General features: G+C 26.6%; 1 protein-coding gene across 2 annotated transcripts; it reads left to right on the forward strand.

Moving 5' to 3' along the window:
- Positions 1 to 221: 221 nt before the first annotated feature.
- LOC100201195 (TGF-beta-activated kinase 1 and MAP3K7-binding protein 1) lies at positions 222 to 23,709 on the forward strand. Of its 2 annotated transcripts, none has more exons than XM_065799506.1 (8): positions 222 to 455; positions 7,127 to 7,376; positions 7,775 to 7,893; positions 11,339 to 11,539; positions 20,650 to 20,810; positions 21,023 to 21,164; positions 21,243 to 21,448; positions 22,827 to 23,709. In XM_065799506.1, exons 1-8 carry the CDS (start codon positions 420 to 422, stop codon positions 23,416 to 23,418), a joined length of 1,707 nt encoding a protein of 568 aa, XP_065655578.1. In that variant the 5' UTR covers positions 222 to 419; the 3' UTR covers positions 23,419 to 23,709. The 2 variants fall into 2 exon arrangements, with proteins under 2 accessions (XP_065655578.1, XP_065655579.1); XM_065799507.1 differs by having other exon boundaries at positions 229 to 455; positions 7,775 to 7,899.
- Positions 23,710 to 25,283: the final 1,574 nt, after the last annotated feature.

Consider the following 25,283-nt stretch of genomic DNA (forward strand, 5'->3'; position numbering starts at 1 on the left):
GAAGTTCAATGCAATTAATTTTTTAATTACAAACTAAGTTTAGATAAACTTAGTCTGTTATTATAAAATTACACTCCTTTCAAAACCGAAACTGCAATTTAATCGTTTCGTAGAAACTTATTATTTTATTTTCAAAGAAATAATTCTACCGTAACAACGTAATTCTTTGAATCTTAAATATTATATATATGTAATATATAAATGCACGCGCAAATATTAATAAATGTGTTTTCTTTTTTTTTAACACACTTTAGTATGTTTAATTAAAGATGCTCCCTGAATACTTTGATTACAGGTTAAGTGTTTTAGGCGTATGTTTAAGAAGATATTTAAAATGTTCTTAAACTTTCGATTTAATAAAGGTCAAGCAAAAAAAAAAAAAAAAAAAAAATTATGAAATCTATCCAAAAGAGTAAAAAATGAAAATGGTGGTTGGAAATAAATCTGATAGAAAGGTAATGCTGTTTTTATTCTTTTCTATTATAATAAAAAACTTGGAAAAATGTTTCTAAGTACAAATTATCATAGTAAAAGGATAAATTGTCATAAAGCTATATAATAATTGTATAGAAATTTTAGAAAATGTAAGAAAATGTTTTGAAACATTGCAATAAATTCTATTAGAATTTATTGCAATGTTTCAATACATTTTTACTTTTGGGGTTAAATAATATAAAAGAATTTGGTTTTAATGACTTAAACCAAATTTTAAATATTTACCTTATTGTATCAGTGAAAAAGTTCAAATATTAATTGCTCATAAATAATATTGCTAAATATTTTTAGGATTAAAAAATTTTTTTGTTATCATTTTAAAAATTAAATGTTACTCATATTTATTTGAATTTCATATTTATATGTTGTTGTAATTGCTTTATTTATTCAAAACAAAAGACTTATTAAATTAAGTTTTTATTTTGACAAAAAATATGGCCCTTATCGTTGTATTTGCTTCAATCTTGTTCAAATAAATATAGGTTCTCCTGCTTTTAGAAATAATTTTACAACAAATCCTTTAAATTTTATTTTGTTGTGATTGTAATCGTGTGCTTTTTGATGCTGTGTAAATCACTTAGATTTATTTAAACAGTATGAACAACCAGTATAAATTCTCCAGCAGACCATCTTTCATACAGGTTTGTGACCCCAAAATTCGTTGGGGTTAAAAAGTTCTTGTATAGTTTCTACAATATATCAAACTTTTAGAACTTTAAAATATTTTCAAAGAAAGAATATGAAAAGTTGTTAATGAATGTAATAAAGGTATATATAACTTTTGCATTGTATAAATATATTTATAACTATTGCATTGTATAAATGTTTAAAGATAGTTGTAAGCACAAAATTATTACAGTTAACAAAGTGGTCCCAAAAAGTAAAGTTAAATGAAAAGAAGTAACATAATATTAACAAAATATTGTATTTTGTGTTCCTCAACCTTAAAGAAAACATCTGAAGTTGTCGTAGAACTATAAGCCTAATTTTAAAATAAAATTAGTATTTCAAGAAATAAGCTTGCTGTGGGAAATTATGCTATTAGTTAATGGAAGACCTTAATATCCCAAAGTCAAGGTTCAGTTGAGCAAAGCCACATATTTTTTAAACATAGTGACTATATTAACAAACAATATAAATGTTTAAAATGTTGCAATTTAGTACTGCTCATTAGAGATGTGCCTGGTACCCGGCTTGGTCTTGGTTCTCCTGTGGTTTAACTGATTTTATATTAAAATTTATTTTTCTATATACTGCGGCTACCTATTTCAGTATGACAACTTGAAAGTTTTAAATAATTTTTAAATAGTTCTTTAAAAACTAACTATTTTAAGGAACTGTCTAAACAAGCTTCTTTCTTAAGAAGCAAAGTAAATCCCATAAAAATTACTTGTGTCTATCATGAGAAAGTTTACTTATCTGGGTATGAGAATAAATATTAAAGGTATAGTTGTAATCCTTTAAACAAACACACAAAAAAAAGTTAATTTAGTTACCTTTTTAACTATCAAAGGTATTAGTTTTAATATTAAAAATAACTTTTAATATTAAAACTAATACCTTTATTAATAAATAAATTATAAGCAATGTTTAGTAATTAATGTCTTTTCTTTTATAGATTCTCTTAAAGTTATTAATCTTTCAGTTGCCAAAGATTTTGGTTTAATTTCTTGTTGAAAAATCTGCACTAGTTCCAGAAAAACACTGTTATTGATATCACCAAGGAAAAGATGTTTGACTTCTTCTTGAAGTCCATTTTTTTTTGTATAATGATGTTTACATTAAAAAAGTTGAAGTATTGCAAGTTTCTGATGCTTCTAAGCTTCTTTCAAAAGATAGAGTTATATGGAAATTGTAAAGTTAATAAAATAAGAAGTGTTACAAGGATGTTTCCATATTATTAGGTGTATAAGTACTTAATGTGATCCAAATCAAGTCAAAATTTGACAAAAAATCATCAAAGTTTGAAAAAATCACACTTTTTATTCTTACTCCAGACAGTTAGACAATAGAAAAAACTCTGCAGTAATATTTGACTTCACACCTATAATACAAGTCAGAAAATTGAAAAATAAATTTGAATAATAAAACCTTCAAAATCAGGTAGACATTTATACAAAGAGGTTATTTCAGAATTTGTAGAATTCTATTAATGCAATGAATATTTAAGGAATAAATATCCAGGAATGAAAGAGTTTCTGTTTATTAAAGTAGATCATGTAAAGCAATATACCCAAAAATATAACTTCTCTCAGTCAATGTTAAAGAACTTTATTTTCAGTTTAAAAATGATGGTTATCTTAAAAATCAATTTTCAAAACATGATTATCATTAAAGCAGATTTTCAAAATTTTGCGCGTACATACCTGTTGATGGTGCCTCTATTTTGCATGCAATTTGTATTTGTTGTTACCATTAAAATGTAAAGCTTCTTGTATAGAAAATTCCAGGAGTAGCCAATTACAAAAACTTGAAATTGAAATTAATGGTTTGAAGTATTAAAATAGAGATTATATAACTGATTGCATAACTGTGATAACTATCCAGAAAAGGATTTATCTGATTATATTGGCAATTTCTTTGATAAAAATGAATTTGTGAAGTTAATTTTTATCAATAGCAAAAAATCAAATTTCCAATATACTTTACTTTAGCTCCAGCAACTTTATGTTTAGATAAATTTGTTGTGTTTTATATAAAAAAATCAAGCCTCCGATTTCCTTACTTACCTTACCTTTCCAATATTTAAAAGCTAATTTAAAAATAGGCAATGGTGTTCGTTGCTTTATCAATAATGTTATTGATAAACTTAAAATGTTAAAACATTTGAGCACTTTATTCTTTTATCCTACTGATTTATCAAGCAAAATGAACAGCTGGTCATCAGCAAACAATGTCACCTTAGATGTGAGAATTTTTGAGAGATCATTAATATAAATTTAAAATAGTATAGGGCCAAGGATACAGAAATTACAAGGTGTATCCTTGTAATTTCTCTTTAATTTCTAATAGGTCATTTGCTTTTTTACAAAGTACATCAATTACTGCTAAGAGTTTCATGTGAAAGACAGTTGATGACTTATTTGAGACAATATTCCAGTTTTTTTCATTACACTGGCTTCATCTGTAACTATTCCAAAAATATAATTATAAAGATTTAACTCAAAATCATCAAGCTTCGTTTCAATCAATTTAAGACCATCTTCATCCTTAAGACAACAACACTATTCCAAGGCATTGATCTGAATTTTCTGACATGTGTAGCTGTATTGAAAATTAAACTACTTTTATACAAATTTTTATGAAATACCAATGTCTTTGTGTTTATTTAATTTGCTAAAACTACTTGGTTTTACTTAAGTAATGTAAGTTTTCTTATGCACTTGAGTTGTTAAGTCAATTACTTAAGTAATTAAGTTACTTGAAACTGCCCTAGGTCAACAATCATTTCTACTTTGCTATTTAACAAAGTATTGGATATATGTATATTTCTATAGTTTACAGCTAAGAAAACGTGTTTGTGGTAAAAAATGGCTCTTCACTTGTTTGTGGTATTAAAGCTGACAAAATTAAGGTTAGATTATGTCAAAACACATTAATTTAATTGCGGGAAGTAATTAAATTAATGCGTTAAACTGACATTTTATGGTAAAAAATTAAAGATGACTATGCAAGAGTATATGTAAATATACGCTCTCGATTACTGACCATGGAAATAATACTTAGTTGTGAAAAACTAGCCAGATTTTTTAGTCGTTTTGAGAATATTTCAAAAAACAAAAAAAAAGCGCAAAAAAGATTAATTAAATCGATGAGAGCCAATTACCAAAAAAATAAATAAACTAAGAAAAGAAAATAACTCTTAACGCGAAAAAAACTTAAAGCATAATAAATTATGTTTAAAACAAATATTTTCAAAATATCGCTCTTTTATAATTTTTTTATAAAATTAAGCGACATTTTTTTGTATAAAGTAACATCTTATGATTGCTTAATAAGGAAACAAATGTTCTTTCATTTATTAAATAGAATATTATAATTTTTATTTATATACTTATGTCTTATTTCCAGTGCTGGATTAAGCAGGGTTGGGGTTAGAAGGGGCTATAGCCCCAGGCCCCGCAATGTTAGGGGCCCCGAAATAGTCTAACAGACCTTTTTTTTTAGTCATTTTTATGCTGTGGCACATGAAAAAGGCCGAAAATAAAAATAGCCCTCGGCCCCGAAAAGTCCAACAAGATTCTTATAAAACTAACGCTAGTTTTAGTTTTATTTAAGCTAAATTATTTTATTAATAAAAAAGTTTATTATTTTAATAACTATTTTATGCTTTGCGTAGTTTGAAAAGTTTAACATATTTAAAACAATTCTTCTTAGTAAGATAAACAAATGAAATAATTTAATCATTGAGTTACTGTAGAAATTAAATTAACTAGGTAGAAATTGACTAAAAAAGTTAAAAATACTTTATGAAGAGGAAGCGGAACTGTTTCACAATACCGCTGATGATGTCTAGTGAGTGGACTTTTTAATTTTAATTAGTATTTAAAACAAAAAAAAGTAACTTTAAGTTTACGTATAATGAGTTTGTTAGAATGGCAACTGGAGCAAAGATAATTAGAATTAGTTAACCAATATCTAAGAACTTAAAAACTTTTCTTTATACCTAAGAACTTTGTGTGTGTATATATATATATATATATATATATATATATATATATATATATATATATATATATATATATATATATATATATATATATATATATATATATATATGTTCTGTCGTGACCTCAGGTGTGGTGCTTGTTCATCCGCAAGTTACTTTGTATGCATTTTTGTGTTTAGTAACCAGAAACTTCTTGTATGTTTATTTCATAATTAGTTTTATTAACTTTGATGATTATTAATAGTTTAACTGAAAAGGCAAGTCTTTTCGTTTACAAAATAAATCGTAAAAATTTATTTAAAAGATTACATTAGAATAAAACACAGATACACAAAATTACATTTACATAAAAAATACATACTTTTTAAATAAAAAATAAAATAAAATCTATAATATATAAAAAACTTCCAAAATTTTGACAATTTAAAAAATGTATATTTAAAACATTTATTTTTGTAAACATATAATAATAGTTTAAAAGATTTATGGCTTTGTAGATGTGGCTCCGAGAATGAGCTATAATATTAAAGTAATAGTTTGTTTGCTAATATATTCTTAAAATGATATATGCTAGAAATCTCAAAACTTAACCAATAATATCTCGAATAATATAATTTTTCAACAGAAGACTCTAGAACTTTATTTCGCTTAGTCAGCGTATTTTTTGAACCAATAGAATTAGTTTGTTCCTAGATTTAGCAGGTTTTTAGTGTTCAGGAATATTCTTTTTATTCTTCTGCACTAAGATGTTTTGAGATATCATTCAAGTTGATGTATGTTTTCATGTAAATCCGTAAAACAAAAATTTATTGTTTTATGGACATACATTAACTTAAAGAAATTCTCAAAACGACTAAAAAATCCGGCCAGTTTTTAGCAACTAAATATTATTTCCGTGGTCAGTTATAAAGAGCGTTCGCTCCTGTTTCCCGACCAAGCCTCTCTCTATATATTAACCCCTTATCCTAGGATAAAACTAAACAAGATTAACGCAAATGATTAAAATGATAATTAAAAAAATGATAATTGAAAATCATTGTTGCGGCACTGCAGTTTGATGAACTTTTACCTAAAAAGCACAAAATGAACTACTATTTGCAAATCTTTTGAAAAAAGTTCACCCCGCCATTAAAAAATCAATTTTTAACTACGCAAACCGGTTTTTATTGTCGTCATCATTGAAATTTATTTAAATACATTGACTAAAAAATATATACTCATTAAAATATTTAACTGAATTTAAATAAATTTCAATGATGACGACAATAAAAACCAGTTTGCGTAGTTAAAAATTGATTTTTCAATGTCAGGGTGAACTTTTTTTAAAAGATATGCAAATAATAGTTCATTTTGTGCTTTTTAGGTAAAAGTTCATCAAACTACAGTACAGGAGTATTGGGTTGATAAAAAGTCATAGCCCTAATATACACACCTTAATAAATTAAAAGTTAATTATATTGTTATTGTTGCAGAATAATGCTATAAAGATGTCAACAATTGATTTTATCTGACTTAGTAAAAAAGAAAGCCATCTATTAAATATTAAATCCATCTATTGAGCATGAAGTATCAAATGGTTTAAAGTTTTTTAAATTACTTTTTACTTAAAATTTTATCTAAAAACCAAAAAATTATATTAAATTTTCAAGTTTCTAGTTCATTTTTAACAAATCAGAACAGTATTTTGAAACAAAATTATTCATTTAAAAAAAACACATTTTTTTGAAAAATAATTTTATCATGTAGTGGACTAAATTATTACAATAAAATGTTTATTTTAATAATTTAGTCCACTACATCATGTCTGCTACTAAATGTTGTCATTATAAGAAAATGTCTAAGTTATATATAAAAAGTTTGTTTAACAACATAATTTATTTTTAATAATTTTTTAAGTTAATTGCAAATTTGAATATTATTAAGGAATAAAGGGCGTATAATTTACTTGCTTTTTTTTCTCAGGATAATTTGCTTGCAAATTGGAATTTCGATCTTCTAGTGTGTGAAAGTTCTGCTATAGGTTATGAATCTAATATAATATATCGTGCTGATGGTGGACGTGGGGAAAGCACCGATTTTGAGGATGCAGCTTTTAATTACAAAGGTCTTGATTGCTTTCTGTATGGAGTTTTTGATGGACATAATGGGGCAAGAGTTGCACATTTTGCCCAGCACAAAATTGCATCAGATTTATGTTTTGGGCAGTTGAGTGGTATGTTAATGTTTGACTAGCTTTAACATATTTGAACATTCTACATTGTAAATAAGATCATTATTTAAAGTTTTTTCATTAGCGTAATTTATAATTATTTAAGCAACTTGTCTTCACAGAGTTTTTATTATATTAATTTTTATTGCTATTTTATCAGTAAAATTTAAGATCTAAATAAGAGCTTTGTTGTTTTTGATAAAAAATAAAAATTTTGATAAAATATTTCATAATTATTAAATAATCTCTGCAAAAATAAAATTTCCCTATTTATGATAAATAATTTATTTATGATTTTTTGTAGGTCTTCTTAGCTTCGTAAAATTTTTTCTCATAAAAATTTGGTTTCATTTAATTCAAATTTCAAAACTTTATTTCTGTTTAAATAATAATTTGTTTAGATATATATACAGATGAAGAAGTATATAAAAAACTAAATGAAACATTTGAGAACACTTCAAAGGAATATATGGATTCCATTAACCAAGCATTGATGGGAAAGTTGACTTTAGAAGATGCGGTAGAGGTTTCTTTATGGATTTTTTTTATATTATTAATTTATTCTAAAACAATTTTATATAGTTTTTTGCAGCAATTTTTAAAAATTTATAAGCTAGCATAAAAATGAATTCTGTAAGCTGTACTTCTGTAACTAAGACTACTAGGTATCTTCTTGATTGTTGAATCTAGGTATCTTCTAGATTGTTGAATCTGGGTATCTTCTAGATTGTTGAATGTAGGTATCTTTTAGGTTGTTGAATCCACAAGTTAAATAAAAGCCCTTATAAAATAATTTTTATCAGAGTTTCTAATATTTTGATATAGTAAATAAAATAATGTATTAGTTTTATTTACATATCTGCATTGATTTAACATAATTTTATATTAAATCAACACCAGCAATAAAGGTAGATATAAACACAAAATAAACACATTATTGTATAAAATTGAAGATTCAAATTTTTGAGCTGACTTAAAAAAACCAGTAAGTAAAAAAAAAAATTGAAACTATGAAGATGCAAAGAAAGCCAGTTTGAAAAAAAAACAAAACAGAAACCATGAAAATGGAAAACAATTTCTACTATTGATTAATTTTATATCAGGAAAAAACATTTTTTTTTGAAAAACCCCTTTTGAAAAAAAGTTTAAAAAAAGTGGGTTAATGTTGCATGGTCTTAATGTCACAATATTTTGCAACATGATTTTCTTTTCAAAGAATCTCAGATGAACAAAAAATTTTTTATCACATATTGGTGGTAAAACACTTTTTAGGCTTGAAGTTAAAACACTTTTAAGCAAATTACTTGATGGAAAAAAGCATCTATTTATTGTCGGCCTTTTATCAACCCTTCTTTTTTTATCTGTAGCCTGTTAGTATCCTTTATTTTCTTTACCTGTTAAGCTTGTGTAGGAAAAAGTAAAACTTATGAATACTTGTTCAAATTGGTCTTTGAGTGACAATAAAATTCTTTATCATCTCCTGGTACAGGATTGTCTATCGGGATTGGGTATAGCTCTAAAACTGAGTTTAATAGTTCTAATGCTGGCTGGTAGTGAGCTTTGCAATGACATCGAAAATAAAAAAATGTTTTGGTAAAGGTAAATATAATTTTGATTAAAAAAAATTTCAATAACTATAAGTAAAATAGGAATGAAAAATTGTTTAACTTTGTCTGTTATATTACATTTTTTATATACAACAGACAAAGAATCTTGTTAAAATATTCAAAGATTATATTTTTCTCTCAATATAAGTTTTGGCAGATTTAATAAAAACTTGCATAAATGTCAACAAAAGAATCACTTAGGTAATTTTTTGTCAATGGGGTTTGACAGCATCCAAGTGTTTTAGTCTTTCTTAGAGTTTGTTAAAGTATTTTCTATTTAGTTCAAAATTTTGCCCTTTTTATTGTCCTTTTTGGTGCCTACAGTTATTATATGATATTATGAATAATTTAAATGAATTATAGTTAACTAAATTAGACATAAAATATAACTTTTACGTGGATGAAGATTTAATAAAATTACCTAAAAATCTGTATTTAAGGATATTTATATAATGTACAACATTATTTAAATATCCTTAAATATTTTTCAGCTTCTTTATCATATACTTTTTGGTATCCTAAAGTTATCATATGATCATGATCACATGATCATAGAATATTTATGAATAAAACTTAAAAAGCTAGGCTAAAAATGTGTTACAAAATTGTTATAAAATTGTTACAAAAATGTATATTTATTAGTGTTGTTATGGACTTAATTTATTAGTGTTGTTATGGACTTCAAGTAAATCGATTAAAAAATCAACTAGTCGAAAATCAAAATTATTCAACTTTAAAAAATCAACAAGTTGATATCATGTGAATTTTCTACTAATTGATTAAATGACTAACGATTTAAATAGTTTTCTACTAATCGACTAAAAGTTCTTTAATCTTTATTTGTTCATTTAATAACAATAGTATGTACTATTATAACTATTGATTTTTAAAAAAGAAAAAAAATTTAACAAAGTAATCTGTAATAAAAAACTAGAAAATTTGTCTGCTGCATTGTTTACACATGGGATGACAAAATTTCGGGGCAGTATGTGACAATTGGGACGACCAGACAAGTTTCTTAATCCTTTCTGGAGACACTTAAAACTGTTGTATTTGATTCTTTTATTATAATAATAATAATAATATTTAATTTATAACAAATACCTAAGCATTTGAAAGCAGGGCAACTAACAAAGCCCCGCTACGATAAATGTCAATTCGTTTTGTTTTTAATTAAAAGTTTGGGAAAAAATAAGTCCAGTTGATTTATAACTTTTAAAAGCGTTAACTGATGCGGCAAATACAACGGAGTTTGATAGGATTTTCCAGTCAGGTACGATGCGATTACATAGGAAGAATTCTTGTTGTAACAGTTTGCTACTGCTTGACGTTGAAGATGATGACGTTGGCCATGGAGGCTGTTGGCTGGTCTTTACTTGTTTAGTGCTGAAACTAGTGAGTTTGGTTTACAAAGTTCAACTTCGTTAATGCCGTGGTATAGTTTGAAGAACTGTATTAGATCACCCCTAATTTTAAATGATTTAGTTTATGGATTTAATTGCTAAGCAAAACACGCCTACTTTTTGTTTGTACAATGACTGTTTTGTTTGTATAATAACAAAATAGCTAGTTTTATTGTGACTTAGAATGCAAAAGAGCATTTAATGAGGAAGTTCATGCCTCCTTTCTTACCAGTGATGCTAAAATGTGTCAAAAGCTTGTTTTGAACTGGATCTCTTGCTTTTAAAGCTTGCGCTCTAACCACTGCGCCATGGCTGCTTATTTAGTTTATTTATTAAAAATATTGTGTAAACATCATGGCTATGATGTTTAACTACTTCAAGAAAAAGTTTTTGAAAAATATTGTACCCAATTTCAATTTTTGATGTTTGTATACATATTGTAATTTTAAAGTATTTTTTATTTTTTTTCCATTTTATTGAACTTTTGTGTGCTGTTTCAAAACACAAATGATTTTTGAAAATATTTTGGAAAAAGTTCAAAATAAAGAAAACTAGTATATGCGAGAATAAGTATGAAAGAATATTGATGCACATTACTGAACATTATTTTTGTGATGTTATGGATGTTGCTATGAAAAAGTCAAGCAATGTTATCTTTATTATATTATACTGTGAAATTTTAATTTTTTAATTTTGTTGTAATAATTGTGTTGTAGTTGAAACCATTCTACTTCACCATTTTACCCTGAGATTTTTTAATAATTACTATATGTTATAACAATTTAAAATAGCCAAAAATATTTGTTTTCGTAACAGCAGTTAAATTATATATTGTAATATAATAGATATGTACTAAAACAGTTATTTTTAACAATGTTTGATTTTTGCATACTCTTATCATCCTAATACATTGTCAGAATTTTTTATAGTGCTAAAGCTTTAATTTTGAATTTAGGGTTTACAACCATACTTGGTGCAACAAGAATACCCTCAACTATCTGAGCAACTTAATGAATTTAAAGCTGAAGTATCAGGTGGGTGTTCTGCTGCAATAGCACTCATCCATAATACACGGCTGTTTGTTGCAAATGTTGGTGACACTCGTGTTGTGCTGTGCAGAGCAGCTGGAAACAATGGAGAACTTGGTGTTGTTCAGGTTTTTACATTATTTTTTTGTCCTATATTCATCTGTTATTATATTTAACTTTAACTCTAATATATCAAAATAAAAAATTATAAAAAAAGAATTGAAATTTAAAAAAAAAAAAAGTAATGGTATTGAATGTCATAAATTAGTAGGTTATATATTATAAATCAATAGCTATATATACAGAGTTTTCTGCTGCATGTAGTTCCGGGTAGAGTAGTTTACTAGAAGTAATATATTATTGGGCATTTACTTAAGCAGAATATGCTATCAAACATTTTGGAGTGTATATAGAGTTTAATACATGCATTTTAGGGCAATTTAGTCAGTGGTACAACAGCTATATTGTCCTTTTAATTATTAAATATAATGTAGAAATTTTATTTTTTTAGTTTATTAAAGGTGAAAATTGACAAAGCTTTTACACAAATGTTTAGTATTAAGAATAAATTTGTTTACATTTGCATTATTGATTAATATTTATTTCAACATTAAATAACTTAGCTCATAAATATTTTTATATTTATTAAAAAAATTCAGTATGTGTCATTATGGGTGTCTGTCAAAAATCTTACAATCTAAATAGGTTTTTTATTTGAAAATTTTTAAAGTGTGAACATTATTCTGTATTTTTTGCATTTGAATAAAAAACAAATTGAGTTAATAGTAATACCTTTTCAAGAGACCTCTTACATATAATATAGACCTTAGTAGAAATATTATAGTCGTTTTTATTTGTGGTTATTAAAGCTGTTAAATGTGTTTAAATTGTTTAAATAGTTAATTAATGCAGTATTTGGATGATATACTTGGTAGTAAATAACATTTAGTAATTCTAGTTTGGAAACAATTTTTAAGTTTTCAACAAAATTTTATTATAATATTGGTTTTTTAAGGATTTTGTAATTATTTGTTATTTTCGTATAACATATTTTCTATTTATTACATCTTTTCTTTTTACATTTTTTTTATTAAGTATTTTTGAACTGATTAATTGATATTGGTTTAATAATATATATTATTATATATAATATATGATTAATATGTAAAATATGATTTGTTATAGATTACATAGTAGTATAGAATTAATAATAAAATAGTTAAGCAAGGTGTTAGCTCAAGAGAACTGTAGGGTAGCACATGTAATTATTATGTGTTATGTTATTTGTTATTGTTTAAAAAAATACTTAATACCAACATTAAGCTTAAAATTTAAAAAAGATAATAATTTTTTAATGTTTGAGCTTTAGAAATTTTTTTTATTGTTTTCAATGTATCAAAAGTATTGTAATAGGTTTTCAAAAATTAACTTTTTTTTAATTTAAATTCAAAAATTAATATTTTTGTAATGATTTTTTAATGCAAACTGGTGAAAAACAGTTCCATTGACAGACAGGAAAGTTGTAAGGCTTTGCCATTCTGACAGAAGGGTTTCAAGCAGAAAAATAGCAGCTATTTTGGAAGTGAAAGGTGTGAAGACAAGTTGTATGTTAGTCAAAAATTCCTGGAAGCTGGACTTTACCACCCAAAAAAACCTCAGATTACTGAAAAAATGAATCAGGAATGCATGGAATGAGCCCTGGTGCAAAAAAACTGGGAAAAAGAAGACTGGTCAATAGTAATCTTTTCAGATGAGTCTTTTATCAAAGTATTAGATGACAGTGTTCAGACTGTAAGAAGGAGACCAGGAGAGAAATTCAGGGAAGATTGCTTCCATCAGACTGTATTCTTCTAGACAAGGTCTAAAAACATATTGTAAAGATAGTAGGATCCACTCTATCTGCCAAGCTTGAGTATCTCTTCCATTCTCGTAAAGTTGCATCTCTTTCTATTTTCTACATATAATATCTTGGTTGCAGCTAGTTCCATTAACCAAAACTCATTCTTGCTTGACTCGTCATTCAGCAAAGTCTCATTTATTTACTGTATCTGTCTCTGCATGCTCTAAAAACTTTGTCCAGTTTTTTTCCTTGCACTTCAACCCTTTGATCTCCCATCTTCACATTTTCCTGACTCATAAAATCTACAACTTTTCAATTCTTCTGTCAACCGTTTCCTTGCTTTTTAACTCTATTCTTTGTTTTCTAGTAACTCCCAACTTAATAGTGATTTCTTGCAGCCTTGTTGGGAGTGAATCAGAATTAAAAAAGTAAAGCTAAAAATACATTACTTGTTCCAGGATAGCACCTTTATTTTTCAGCAGAACTCAGCTCCATGCCACATTTGAATGAAAAAAATGATATTGAGGTACTCCCATGGAATTCCCCTGACATAAATCAACTCAATAGATCAACTCAAGGATGTAATCCATGAAGTGCCAGTAACCAACAAATCAGTCTTTTAGAATATCTAACATTTTTGTGGTTTCATAATAATGAGATCAAGGACATGTGTGGCAAGTTGATCAAGTGCAGGCACTAATTACGCTAAACGTGACCATATAAAATATTAGAAAGACATTCCATTCTCTTCTAATGTTTTTAATTTTTTGTAACGTTTTATTAAAGTTCAACAAAATGCTTTTACAAATTTTTTTTTGTTATTGTTTAATGAATGAAGTTTCATTAAACAATAACAAAAAGTAATTTGTAAAAGCGTCAAAAATAATATATATACCACTTTTTAATTCAAATTATTAAAAAGTGGTATATATATTACTTTTTCCAAATAGTTGCAAGAAAAAAAATTAACATAGCCTTTTTAAAATACTAATTTTTAATCATTTCATGCTATGATTTGTAAGTCAAGTTAAAAAAAAGGTTTTAAACAACTCTTTGTAGAATAGAAAAGAAAAAAAAAAGAATCAATTAAATTATTCCATTACAACTGGAATATTTAATTTAACTTATTCATAATTTAAAGTAACTTAAAATAATCTTTTAAAATATTTTTAGAAAGATATGGAAAAATAGTTTCAAACGTTTTTCAAATTTATCATAAAAAAAACATGCATACATAAAAAAAAGTTAAATATAACATTTTTTGTTAATTTACACAAAATGCATTTATTTTAAACAATTGTTATAATTAATTTTTTATTTTATTCAAAGCCTTTTGCTAAATAAACGCTTTAGAAAAGATCAACTATTAAAAGTTAACAATTTTTTAAAATTGTATTTAAATTGTTAAAACATTAAAACAGCCATGGTCAAATTGTAAAGAAATAAAATTATAAGTGTGGTCAGTTACAGCGTGCGATTGCACATTATTCTTGTCCAAGCTTGATATATATGTGTGTAGATGATTATATAATGAAAAATTTTTAGAAAATGACAAATTTTATTCTAACAACTTTTAGAAAAATATTTGAGTTGTTTTCAAATGTAATCTTTCTCCATTCTGAGAAAAATCAAGTTAGCTACAAGGTCTAATGTCATGCAGATTTCTCAAACCAAAAAGTTCAAAAATGTTGTATGGAAGAATAAATTGAGTGCTGTATCAACATCTACTTTATTTTTTTAATGCCTTATCAGTGTGCTATAATTCTCAAATGTCTCAGTTGTGCTTTAATGCTAGCTTTGTAGATTAAGTCAGAGTAAGTGGAACAAACAATTTAAACTGCAGTACCTTTTTTTTCTAGTTTATTTTTTTGTTTAAAGATGTATGTTCAGATCTGATAGTAATTGACAAGTTGTTTTTTTTTTTTTTTTTACCTTGATGTGTTGCACTATGCGTCGCTCTAATACTAAATTAGGAAATAGGCTTATAAATAAAGCAGGATTCAACATATTGAACTGATTTTGTCACTAAACATCAAATTTTTGTTTCTATTTCTATATTTAAAAGAAAAATATTTGGTTTTTATATTTTTTTCATTTCATCTGGACTAATTCCAGCCTTATCCGGAAAACTACATAAGTCCTGGGAAATTTTATTTAAAAAATAAAAAGGGCCGATAATTTATAGAATTTTATAAACTATAAGGTTAACATGTTTTAATTATAAACAATATCATTGAATATAATAAACAAATCTGCTATCATCTGATTCTTCGCTTTTTCAGTTTTTTCAAAGTTTCAACGTTCTATTCTAATAAATGTTTTTAATAACTTGGGGCTATAAAAATAGCTGGGTTTTTTTATAATTTAGCGCAGAACAGCTCATCAGTATGGGGTCATTCCATATAAGATGAGCCAAACCTTCCCAGGTGACCATCTCAGATTTTCTTGAAATTTACACCCATTATAGGTTTTATGGAAAATAAGGTTTCTCTAAAATTTCAACTCATTATCTTGATGCATTCTAAAATTATAGCAATTTGAAAAATAAATGTCTTATATTTCAAGCAATTTATTGTCTTTTTCGAAAAATCTCATTTTCAAATCCATATAAATAAAAAACCAATTATCTTACTTAAAAATCAATCTGATGGCAGTGATCTACCCCAACTTTTGAAAAAATAAAAATTTATTTTTACAAAAATAATGATTTTGGCTATCTTGGACTTTGAAGTTATAAAAAAAAACACTTTAAAGAAAAAATTTCAATATTAATAAAGCAAATGAAAACGGAATACACAAGCAAATGTGAAAAATATATTATTTTGTGAGAATATAGGTGGTAGACATCATTCCTGATAAGTTTTGCAACATTGAATTCAAAATTATAGAAGTTAGACCTCCCTAAAAAAGCCTCCTGCCTTAAAATGGTAAAATTAGGTCCATTTTAGAACTGAAAAATAACTGGGTTTCCAGTAAATTTAACACTTGAAACTTTTAAGAATGTATCTTCAATATAAGAAGAAGAAATACAGAAAAAATACTTTTGGGATGTCTTGTAGCTGCTGAGATATCTGAACTTAAGCTTTGTATCATAATAAGTTTCTGGAATTCAGAATCAGCCATTTTAAATTTGTTATATATTCAATATCTTTAATACCGATGAGCATTTTAATGTAAAAATGTGTTTAATTGTTCTTTCTTGAACAAGGAATTTAAAAATAACTTAATTATTTTTAAGTAGGGTTAAAAAAAATAGTGGCCATTTACTTCATGTTATGATGATGCAATCTTTATTTTAAGTTATCAAATGCGCATGATGCAAATACATTTCATGAATTCTGATAAATGAAAAAGCATATTTTTATATTTAGATAAAATAACAACAAGTATCTTAAAACTAAGAGTTACAATGACTAACAAAAAATGCAATATCAGAGTTTTACTAAACCTTGATTGCCATAAAACTTTGTTTACTCAAATGTTTGGCGAAAGAGTTATTCAAAGCTTCACGGAAGAAAAAAAAATGCTTACTTGGAGATGTGATATAACTTTAAATGTCTGTAGTTCGATATGTTTTCATCATGAAAAGATGTTCCTTGCACATTATGAAACTACACAAAGATATTGATATATAATTATATAAATTTCATAAAACCAAAGCATTAAATAAGTAATCTTAGTAAGAAAATTTTACAAATTTTTTTTTTTCCTGCACTTTTTAAAGTTAAAAATTATTTAGTTATTATTTTTTTTGTCATCGCTTTATGTAAATGTCAATGAAAAATTGTGATGGACGTGTTTAACAAGTTTTACAAGGTTTTATATTTTTGATAAAAATTATAATAACTCTATAGATTGGTTTTATTTTATTTTTTTTAGAATCTCTTCGGTCAATCAATGAAGAAACTGCTTTAACAATGAAGTTATGCCCGCGTCAAAAACTCTGTAGAACTTGTTGTAAGAAAAATAGAACTATTGAAAACAATAGAATTAATGATGAAAGCAATAAATCATACATTTAATTTCAGAACCTACTGGTTCTGAAATTGCAAATGAAATCAGTGTCTAAAACTGAATGCACACCAGATAGTGCATCTGGTGTGCATTCAGTTTGTGTCTGTCAAGTACACCAAATTCAAAGTTGATTACTTATGCAGTGCCCAGTAACATTGAATATAAAGAACTTATATCAAAAAAAGCATGTGATAATGAGAATTGCAGCTGTATGCTTCATAGTTGTGATAACTGCCCTAATGTACAAAACTTAAAACAGTATATAAGTGATATCTTCAATCAAAATGGTTCTGAATATGAGGATATAGTGCTGTACAAACAGTGGTTAAAAAAGGAGAACGCTATTAGTATTTTAACTTTAGAACTTCCATTAGAGGAGTTTCTGGAAGAAATTGTTTCAGTTATTAAAAACTTGCGCGCACACCATTTTATTTCAAAGGCACAGTCCTTATTCCTTCAAATTCAGAAAGAAAATCTTCAACAAAACCAAATTATTATTTTGCAGAAAATTATAGTTTTATAGCAGAAGATACAGCCCAAGGATTTCATTGGAATAATAGCCAAGCAACACTACTTTCATTTGTTATAAACTACAAAGATTTTGAAAATAAACTCAAACCAATAAACTATTGCATAATATCTGAATGTATGCAACATGATGCTAATCCTGTTAATGCATTTTTAGCTAGAGTTTTAGAAGATATAAAAATTGTCTTGCCAAATTTGATTTGCCCTTATATTATTACTTTAGTGATGTAGCAGCTAGCCAATACAAAAACCATAAAACTCTTAGCAATCTATGTCATCATTTTCAAGAACATGGAATACATGCAGAATGGCGTTTTTTTGCAACAAATCATGGTAAATGTCCATGTCATGGCATTGGTGAGACCGTAAAACGACTTGTAGCAAGGACTAGCCTGCAAAATAACTAAATATTATGTCACTGAAATGTTTAAATGGTGTACTAAAAATATAACAGATATTTAATTCATTAGTATTACTGAAACTAATATAACAGATCATATAGAGAATGCTAAGCTTGATGAAACCTACTCTAATTCTAAAAGATTTCCAGGAATGCGTTAACATCACTGTTTATACCACGTAATGATGGGAAGCTAGAAATGAAATGTATATCAGGTGATTCATGTTTTACCACAGTTAATGCAACTAATAATGAAGAAAGCTGGACTTCGGACCGCATAGGTGATTTGCAAGCTAAAATATATCTTGCATATGTCTATGATAATGAATGGTTCAATGGTACAAGAAATTGCAGATGATCCAGATATTTGTATAAAATTCATGCAACAAAATGAAGTAAACTTTAAATGGCCCAGGCGAGAAGACAAATGTTGGGTTCCTGTTGTAAATATTTTAGCAAAAATAAATACTCTGGTTGCACAATGTCAATCAGCAAGAAGCTATCAATGCTTCAAGATAATGAGTTGAAATTTTAGGGAAATCTTATTTTCCATAAAACCTATAAGGGGTGTAAATTTCAAGAAAATCTGAGATAGTCAACCGGGAAATTTTCAAAAAATTGGCTCATCTTATATGGAATGACTCTATGGTTCTTTATTTTTTTTCATGGTATAAATCTTCCTAATTAAGTGCTAGTTAAAATTGATTATTTTAAAAAACAATGAAACTTTGAATTGTTATTATAAACAATATTGCAATTTTTTACCAAAAAATAATTATCAAAATTAATCAAAATTATTAACAATAGCATAATTTTCAAAAAAAATAATCATCGTTCTGTTTATTTGACTTTTATTTTAAACAGTTATCAGAAGAAGTCACTTTTAAACTATTATCTATTAAACTGTTGCTATTTTAAACTGTTTTACCTTCACTCCTTCTTTATTCCTTTTTTTTTTTTTTTTTTTGTTTGCAATGGAGGTACATATCAGATGTGAGAAAACAAATAATTAACTTTATATCTAGTGTTTTTTGCAAAAAAAGTTAAACGTGCTTGACCAACTTGTGCAGTTTTGTTTTCCTTGTTTCTGGCTTTAATATCTCGCATAATGAAGCTATTGTATACTTAAAATACTTTATAAAAGAAGAATTATCATTCTATGTACAGATTGTAACATATGGTTTTTAAAATGTATTATTAGTAATGAGTGTAAATAGATGTTCAGATTTCTGATTAAAAATCTATATATCCGGTTTTGTATTGGTGCTTTTCATATCAACGAGTAAATTCCTGAAACAACTTAAACATCCTGATTTAAGTGCTCTCCATGGCACACCATAAATAGCACCATAAAGCAGTTAGCAGATTTTATCACCTTTAATTTTAGGTTCACCCTGCCTAATAATTTAGTTACCTTGTTTAATCAGATTTTTACCTTTTCTGATTAATTGCTGTTCCTCCTTATATGTCTAATCTCTTTTTTAGAATATTTTTTTAATCTTTTATATATTAAGTTGTTATTATTAAAAAAGTTATTTACATTATATTATAATACGTGTTTGTATATATATATATATATATATATATATATATATATATATATATATATATATATATATATATATGTATAATCTTCATAGCCTATTTAATAATCAATTAATATAGAATATATTATACTTACAAGAGATATTTGCATTGTTGATTATTGACCAAAAAAATTTTATATTTTCTTTTTCCACATATTATTATTAAATTAAAAGCCAGACTTTTGAAAATATTAAAACTTGGACTGCTTAAACATAGCACATGCAGATACATTTTTACTTGTGAAAATATGCCTTGGAGTATGATCATTTATAACAAATAAAAAACTGGCTACCTCTGTAGTAACATGATCCAATCAATAAATCTCCATGGAAACATAAAAATAATAATCAGAATATTTTTGTTTTCTTTTCTTGGCTTTTAATTTACAAAATGTATCATTTGATAATATACAAAATTAAGAAATTTTTAAAAAAATAAAGATTTAGCGAAAACCCAGGTTTTTTAACCCCTAAATCCCGCACTTAAAAATGTGAATTAAAAAATGTTTGAAATAGTGTTAAGAAGTTTAGTGGTGAAGTTTTTTTTTTGTTGTTGAAGGTTTTTAACCTATGATTATAAAACTTTTAAAACTCATTAGAACTCATTTAAATTTCTTTAAATGCTATAATCATTTTTATGCAAGAGTTCTCCAAAGAACTCTTAATTTAAATAACAGTTTTTCGGACTGAAACATTTTTTATGATTTTTGAATTAAATTAGTTTTTTTAAATGCATAATTAATTTTAATTGATAGCATTGATAGAAAGTATTTTTGTCCGAAAAAATAAAAAAATATATAGTTATGTAAAGTTTGTACGATTGTTTCTGTTGTTATTTTTGTTTTTAGTTTCTTAAATTTGTTTTATCAGCTCAGTACTGATCATACGGTTTCAACAATATCTGAGTTACAAAGACTTGGAAATCTTGGAGTTGACATAGAGCAGCTTCAAACTCTCTCCATTCTTCGAGTAACTCGCAGTTTAGGTGATTGGAGCTTAAAAGCAGATTACAAAAATAATTATTTTTTGAGGTACGTCATTTTGACAATTACATTATAATTTTAGAGTTTAGTTTTTTCCTTGGTAGATTGCAGTTATGCATTTTTCATTTCATAATCTACTTTATTGAATCTGCAAGATTAGGAAGAGAATCTTTTTATTTTTGATGACCATTGATGTCAAGAATTTATTTTTATTTTTGATAACCATTGATGTCATTAAAGTTTGTTTGTTTTTCGTTTAGTGCTGCTTCTGAAGAGCCTATTCTTTCAATTCCATCTATTCACGGTGGGGAAGAGATAGATAACTCAATGAAATTTTTGATCTTAATGTCACATGGTGTGTATCATGCCTACATGCATGCAACAGATGCGTTACCAGAAGAGGTTAGTGACTATTTCCATTTTATTTTCACTGTGTTTTTAATTTTTTGGCCTCATTTTCATCACTTGCAGTTTTCTTAGGTAAATTCTTGTATTGCTTCAATGGTGGAAGAAGAAATAGGGAAAAGATCTTCCATAGAAGATGTGGCTCAAGAAGTTATTAACAGAATATGTCGAATGCACTTAAGCAAATTTTTAAAATCTCATAATACACATTGCCTTAAACGAGATGATATGACATTGATAGTTAAGCTTTTTAATATGGAGCTAGGTAGCACACAAAACAGGTAATTATATAGTACATGATATATAGTTAATAAATGATAGTTGACTTACTTGACTTAAGTAAGCTAAGATCAAGATTTTTGAAATATAAGTGCTCTAAGATGTAGTTGCATTGTCATGATCACTGGGAATTGCATACTTTTTTATGGGTGTAGATTACTATTCATGTTTGATTTATGGTTGATACATGATTGTTTTATAATTGGTTCATGATTGAATCATGTTTGAATTAAGTCCATTAAATAAATTAAGTTTTTAACAAAATGTTTTAAAATGAAAATTTTTAACAAAGTGTTTTAAAATTTTTTTCATGGTACTGATTTTTTTTTTAATTAAATTTTACCTTCTGTGTCATTTAATTTTGGATGCAAGATCTCAATGTTATCGTTTTAAAGTTTTTTAGTATTCTTTGCCTAACATCACTTTTTTAATCTCATTTCTATTTGTTTTTTATTGTTCAGCATGTTCCCATAATTGATGTATTTTTAAATATTTTTCATAGAGGTTCTTTCCCAGCTCTTTCTCTTTACCTATAGTGGTTATATTTTTTTAAATGTTTTTGATAGAAGTAACCCAGTTTCTATACCCATATATAGCAATATTGTCTTGGTGACTAGACTTTTTTTTTTGTCTTATCAGATTTTTTTTTAAACACAAAGTCTGCAAATTTTTTACTAAAATATATTTGGAGAAAGGAATAGTGTGGATGATGTATGTTTTTAAAATTATATATCCTAATGGTATTAAAGTTTACTTTTTCTTGAATTAAAAAATTCTACAAGTATTTTGTGTACAAGGCGGAATAGCTCAACAAGTGTTTTGTTTCTCTTTTTAAACAAATGAAAAATTGTTTTTGTTTCTCACTAAAAAAATAACTAAATTAACTTTTGAATGAACTACTTGAAGTGAGTTAGCGACTAGCTTGCTTTATAGCGGTCTTTCAGTAATTTTTTTTCCCGCCTCTTTGTTTGATTCTTTTACAACCTAAAAAAATCGTTTTGACTTTAATGTACACACAACCATTTTGACTTTAATATAAAAAATCACTGTCTTTGTAACAAGTTGTTGCAAGCCGATTTCCTTCTGAGTAAGAACTGATGTAACTATTTCCAAAACGTTTCGGATTTTTTTTATTAAGCGTAATAATGCTTGCGATTCGTATTTTTACACTGCCCAACGTACACATTTAATTCGTGAAAATCCTATCAATGCGTGTCATAAAACGTTATTAAAAAAATATCCATTGCAAGCATTTTTACGCCTAGTATGAAAGAGTTTTTATTTTAAAGTTTATAATAAAAGTTTGAAAATATAAATAGTTGCACGAGTAATTGATGATGGTGTAAATGATATCAAATATCAAGTTATATTGTTTTATAGGTCTTCATCTGGGTGCTTCGAAAAGCGATTTGCAAGCTATAATCTTCCACCCTTAAAGATACCTTCTGCGCTAGAAAAGTCTGCGAATACTCCCAGTTCTACAGGAAGCAATACGCCCTCTACAGCTACACCTGGTACTCCTAAAGGTGTTACTGTAGGTCCTTTTTCTAATAATGATCAATCTAGTAGCTCTCCGCCTACTACCGCCCTGGGTTTTTGCAGTACTGAACTAATTTCCACAAACCAAACTATGAAAACGTTCGACAAACCTCCTGACATGACAATGTTTATAACCGACAATTTTAAACCGAGTCCGCTTTTCGATGAAAATACTTCTCTTTTAGTCGTTAGTAAGACTAAGTCATATTCAAACGATAATCTGTCTTTGGACAATTTAATGGACAATTCAACTAAAACATACTCAAGTTCTCTGTCTTGCAAGGACCCTTCTGATAAAATTTATAATCGTGTAGAGTCAATAGAGTTGGATGAAAACGGACGTTGTCAACCTTATGTTGATTTTTCTGAATTTATCAAAAATGTTGAACGAGATGGGGGTGAAAAAGTTCTTTTTCCGGAACTGTTTCTATAAATACTTTTATTATAATAGTAATCTATAACAGTTTTTTTCAAGTAAATTCCTATAAGCTTGTGTGATCTCTGTGCCAACTCAAATAGTTGTCCTTAAAATGACGATATCATCTATAAATTCGGAGAAAATCTAATCTATCCATTTAAAATATTTACGCAATCCAAATCTATTCAAAACATAAAATGCGAGAAGAAAATCTAATTATTTGTAATTATTAACCTGTATTAATCGTTTGTTTTTTTAATATTAGATATACTTAATTTATAAATAAAATCTCAATTTCAAATTTTATATTTAGAGTAGTTTTTTTTTTTCTTCCGAAAACCTGGTTTGACTAAACTAAAATAACGCGATAACAATAAGTTTCTTATTTTAATTCTAATAAGTATTAAAAATAAAAAATTATTAATTCTACCAATTTTTATTATAAAATTAGAACTATTATAAATAGAATTAATCATTTTAGTTATAATAATTCTAATGAGTAGGGGAAGTTCGTGTACCAAAGGCCGGATATTTTCAATTCCCAAATTCAAGGCAGACTTGTCTAAAAATAGTGAAACTATATGATCACATCTCTATACTAATTACTTTGTATAAGTATATTGACTTAAACTATAAAACCCCGTCATGTAGAAGAGTCTGAAAAAAGATAGACATAAATTTGATTAAAAATTTATTTATTCTTAGATTGTTTTCAACAAATTTATCTAGTGTTACTTGGTTGTATATCTTAAATAAAATAGTTCTGAGTAAAATAGATTAATAAGTCTAAAATGAAAATGAAACATGGTCTGAAAGTGAAATAAAAGTGATTAAACTTTTTGAGGAGACTCTAGGGGTGGAAAATATGAGAATTGAACGTGCGCATTGCATTGGACGTCAAGATGCAAAAACACCGCGCACAATTATTATAAACCCTAAAAAGACGTGGAAAAAAAGTTACGTTATGGACGGCTAGGGTATTAAATTACTCCAACTAAAAATATAGATTTTATACAAAATATGTTAAACTTTTTAAATTAAAATGCGTGCTTTTAACAAATATATCAATTTTCTCAATGTTTTTTTAAATAAAAGTGATATTTGATACAATTTATTCAAATAAAAACAAAATATATCTATGATATATTGTTGAAATTTTGCTATGAGCCTTGCAAACAGAATGGCTACATGATGCACATTGCAGACGGGTTATTCATTATGGTGCATAACAATGTCATTACTGTGATGGAAGGTTGATAATAATATTACTGCTTTGTTTTTCTTAGGCACATAAGAAACTATAGTAGAGTCATTTTGAAAACTAAAAATGCTAGAGTAAACTGGTCGATGTAAGGCTGACAATATCTTTTTTGGTATTTCTCCTTTATTTTTTTTAATGGTGCCGGTGTATGTCATTTTACGTCCAAGCAATACACGTGCAAGAATGTTTGTAAAAAAATTATCAGCTGTTATGAGTCTACCACTTCCATTTAAGTGATCGGCTAGTTCAAGAACTACTCGTGTACCTTGTCCAACATCACGTACTCCATTTACTGTACCAATATACAGTTGCAAATTTATGCAGTAAGAGGTTTCAGCATCACATCCATATCTTTATTCCATACTTTCCTGGCTTAGTAGGTATAAACATCTTAAATGGACAACGTCCCCTAAATATAACTAGTTGCTTATCGACAGTAAGATATGCACTTGGATTGTAGTTGTTCTTACTTTTAGTGATAAAAATTTCCATTATATTTCTTAAAGGTGCAAACTTGTCTTCAAACCGTCTTTGATTTCTTGTTTTTCTCTCATCAAATCGAATGCATCGTCGCAAGTTAACAAATCGATTTCTTTGCATTGAAGCCGAAAATATTGGT

This window comes from Hydra vulgaris, chromosome 06 (assembly GCF_038396675.1).
Source record: "Hydra vulgaris chromosome 06, alternate assembly HydraT2T_AEP".
Taxonomy (NCBI): Eukaryota; Metazoa; Cnidaria; class Hydrozoa; order Anthoathecata; family Hydridae; genus Hydra; species Hydra vulgaris.

What these genes read in the sequence shown, in the direction of transcription:
- LOC100201195 (XM_065799507.1), top strand. Translation starts at nt 420, where the DNA reads ATGAAAATGGTGGTTGGAAATAAATCTGATAGAAAG. An exon ending in ATGTTTTGGGCAGTTGAGTG is followed by an intron (nt 7,377 to 7,774) that starts GTATGTTAATGT and finishes TAATTTGTTTAG; the next exon opens with ATATATATACAGATGAAGAA. An exon ending in CTTTAGAAGATGCGGTAGAG is followed by an intron (nt 7,900 to 11,338) that starts GTTTCTTTATGG and finishes TTTTGAATTTAG; the next exon opens with GGTTTACAACCATACTTGGT.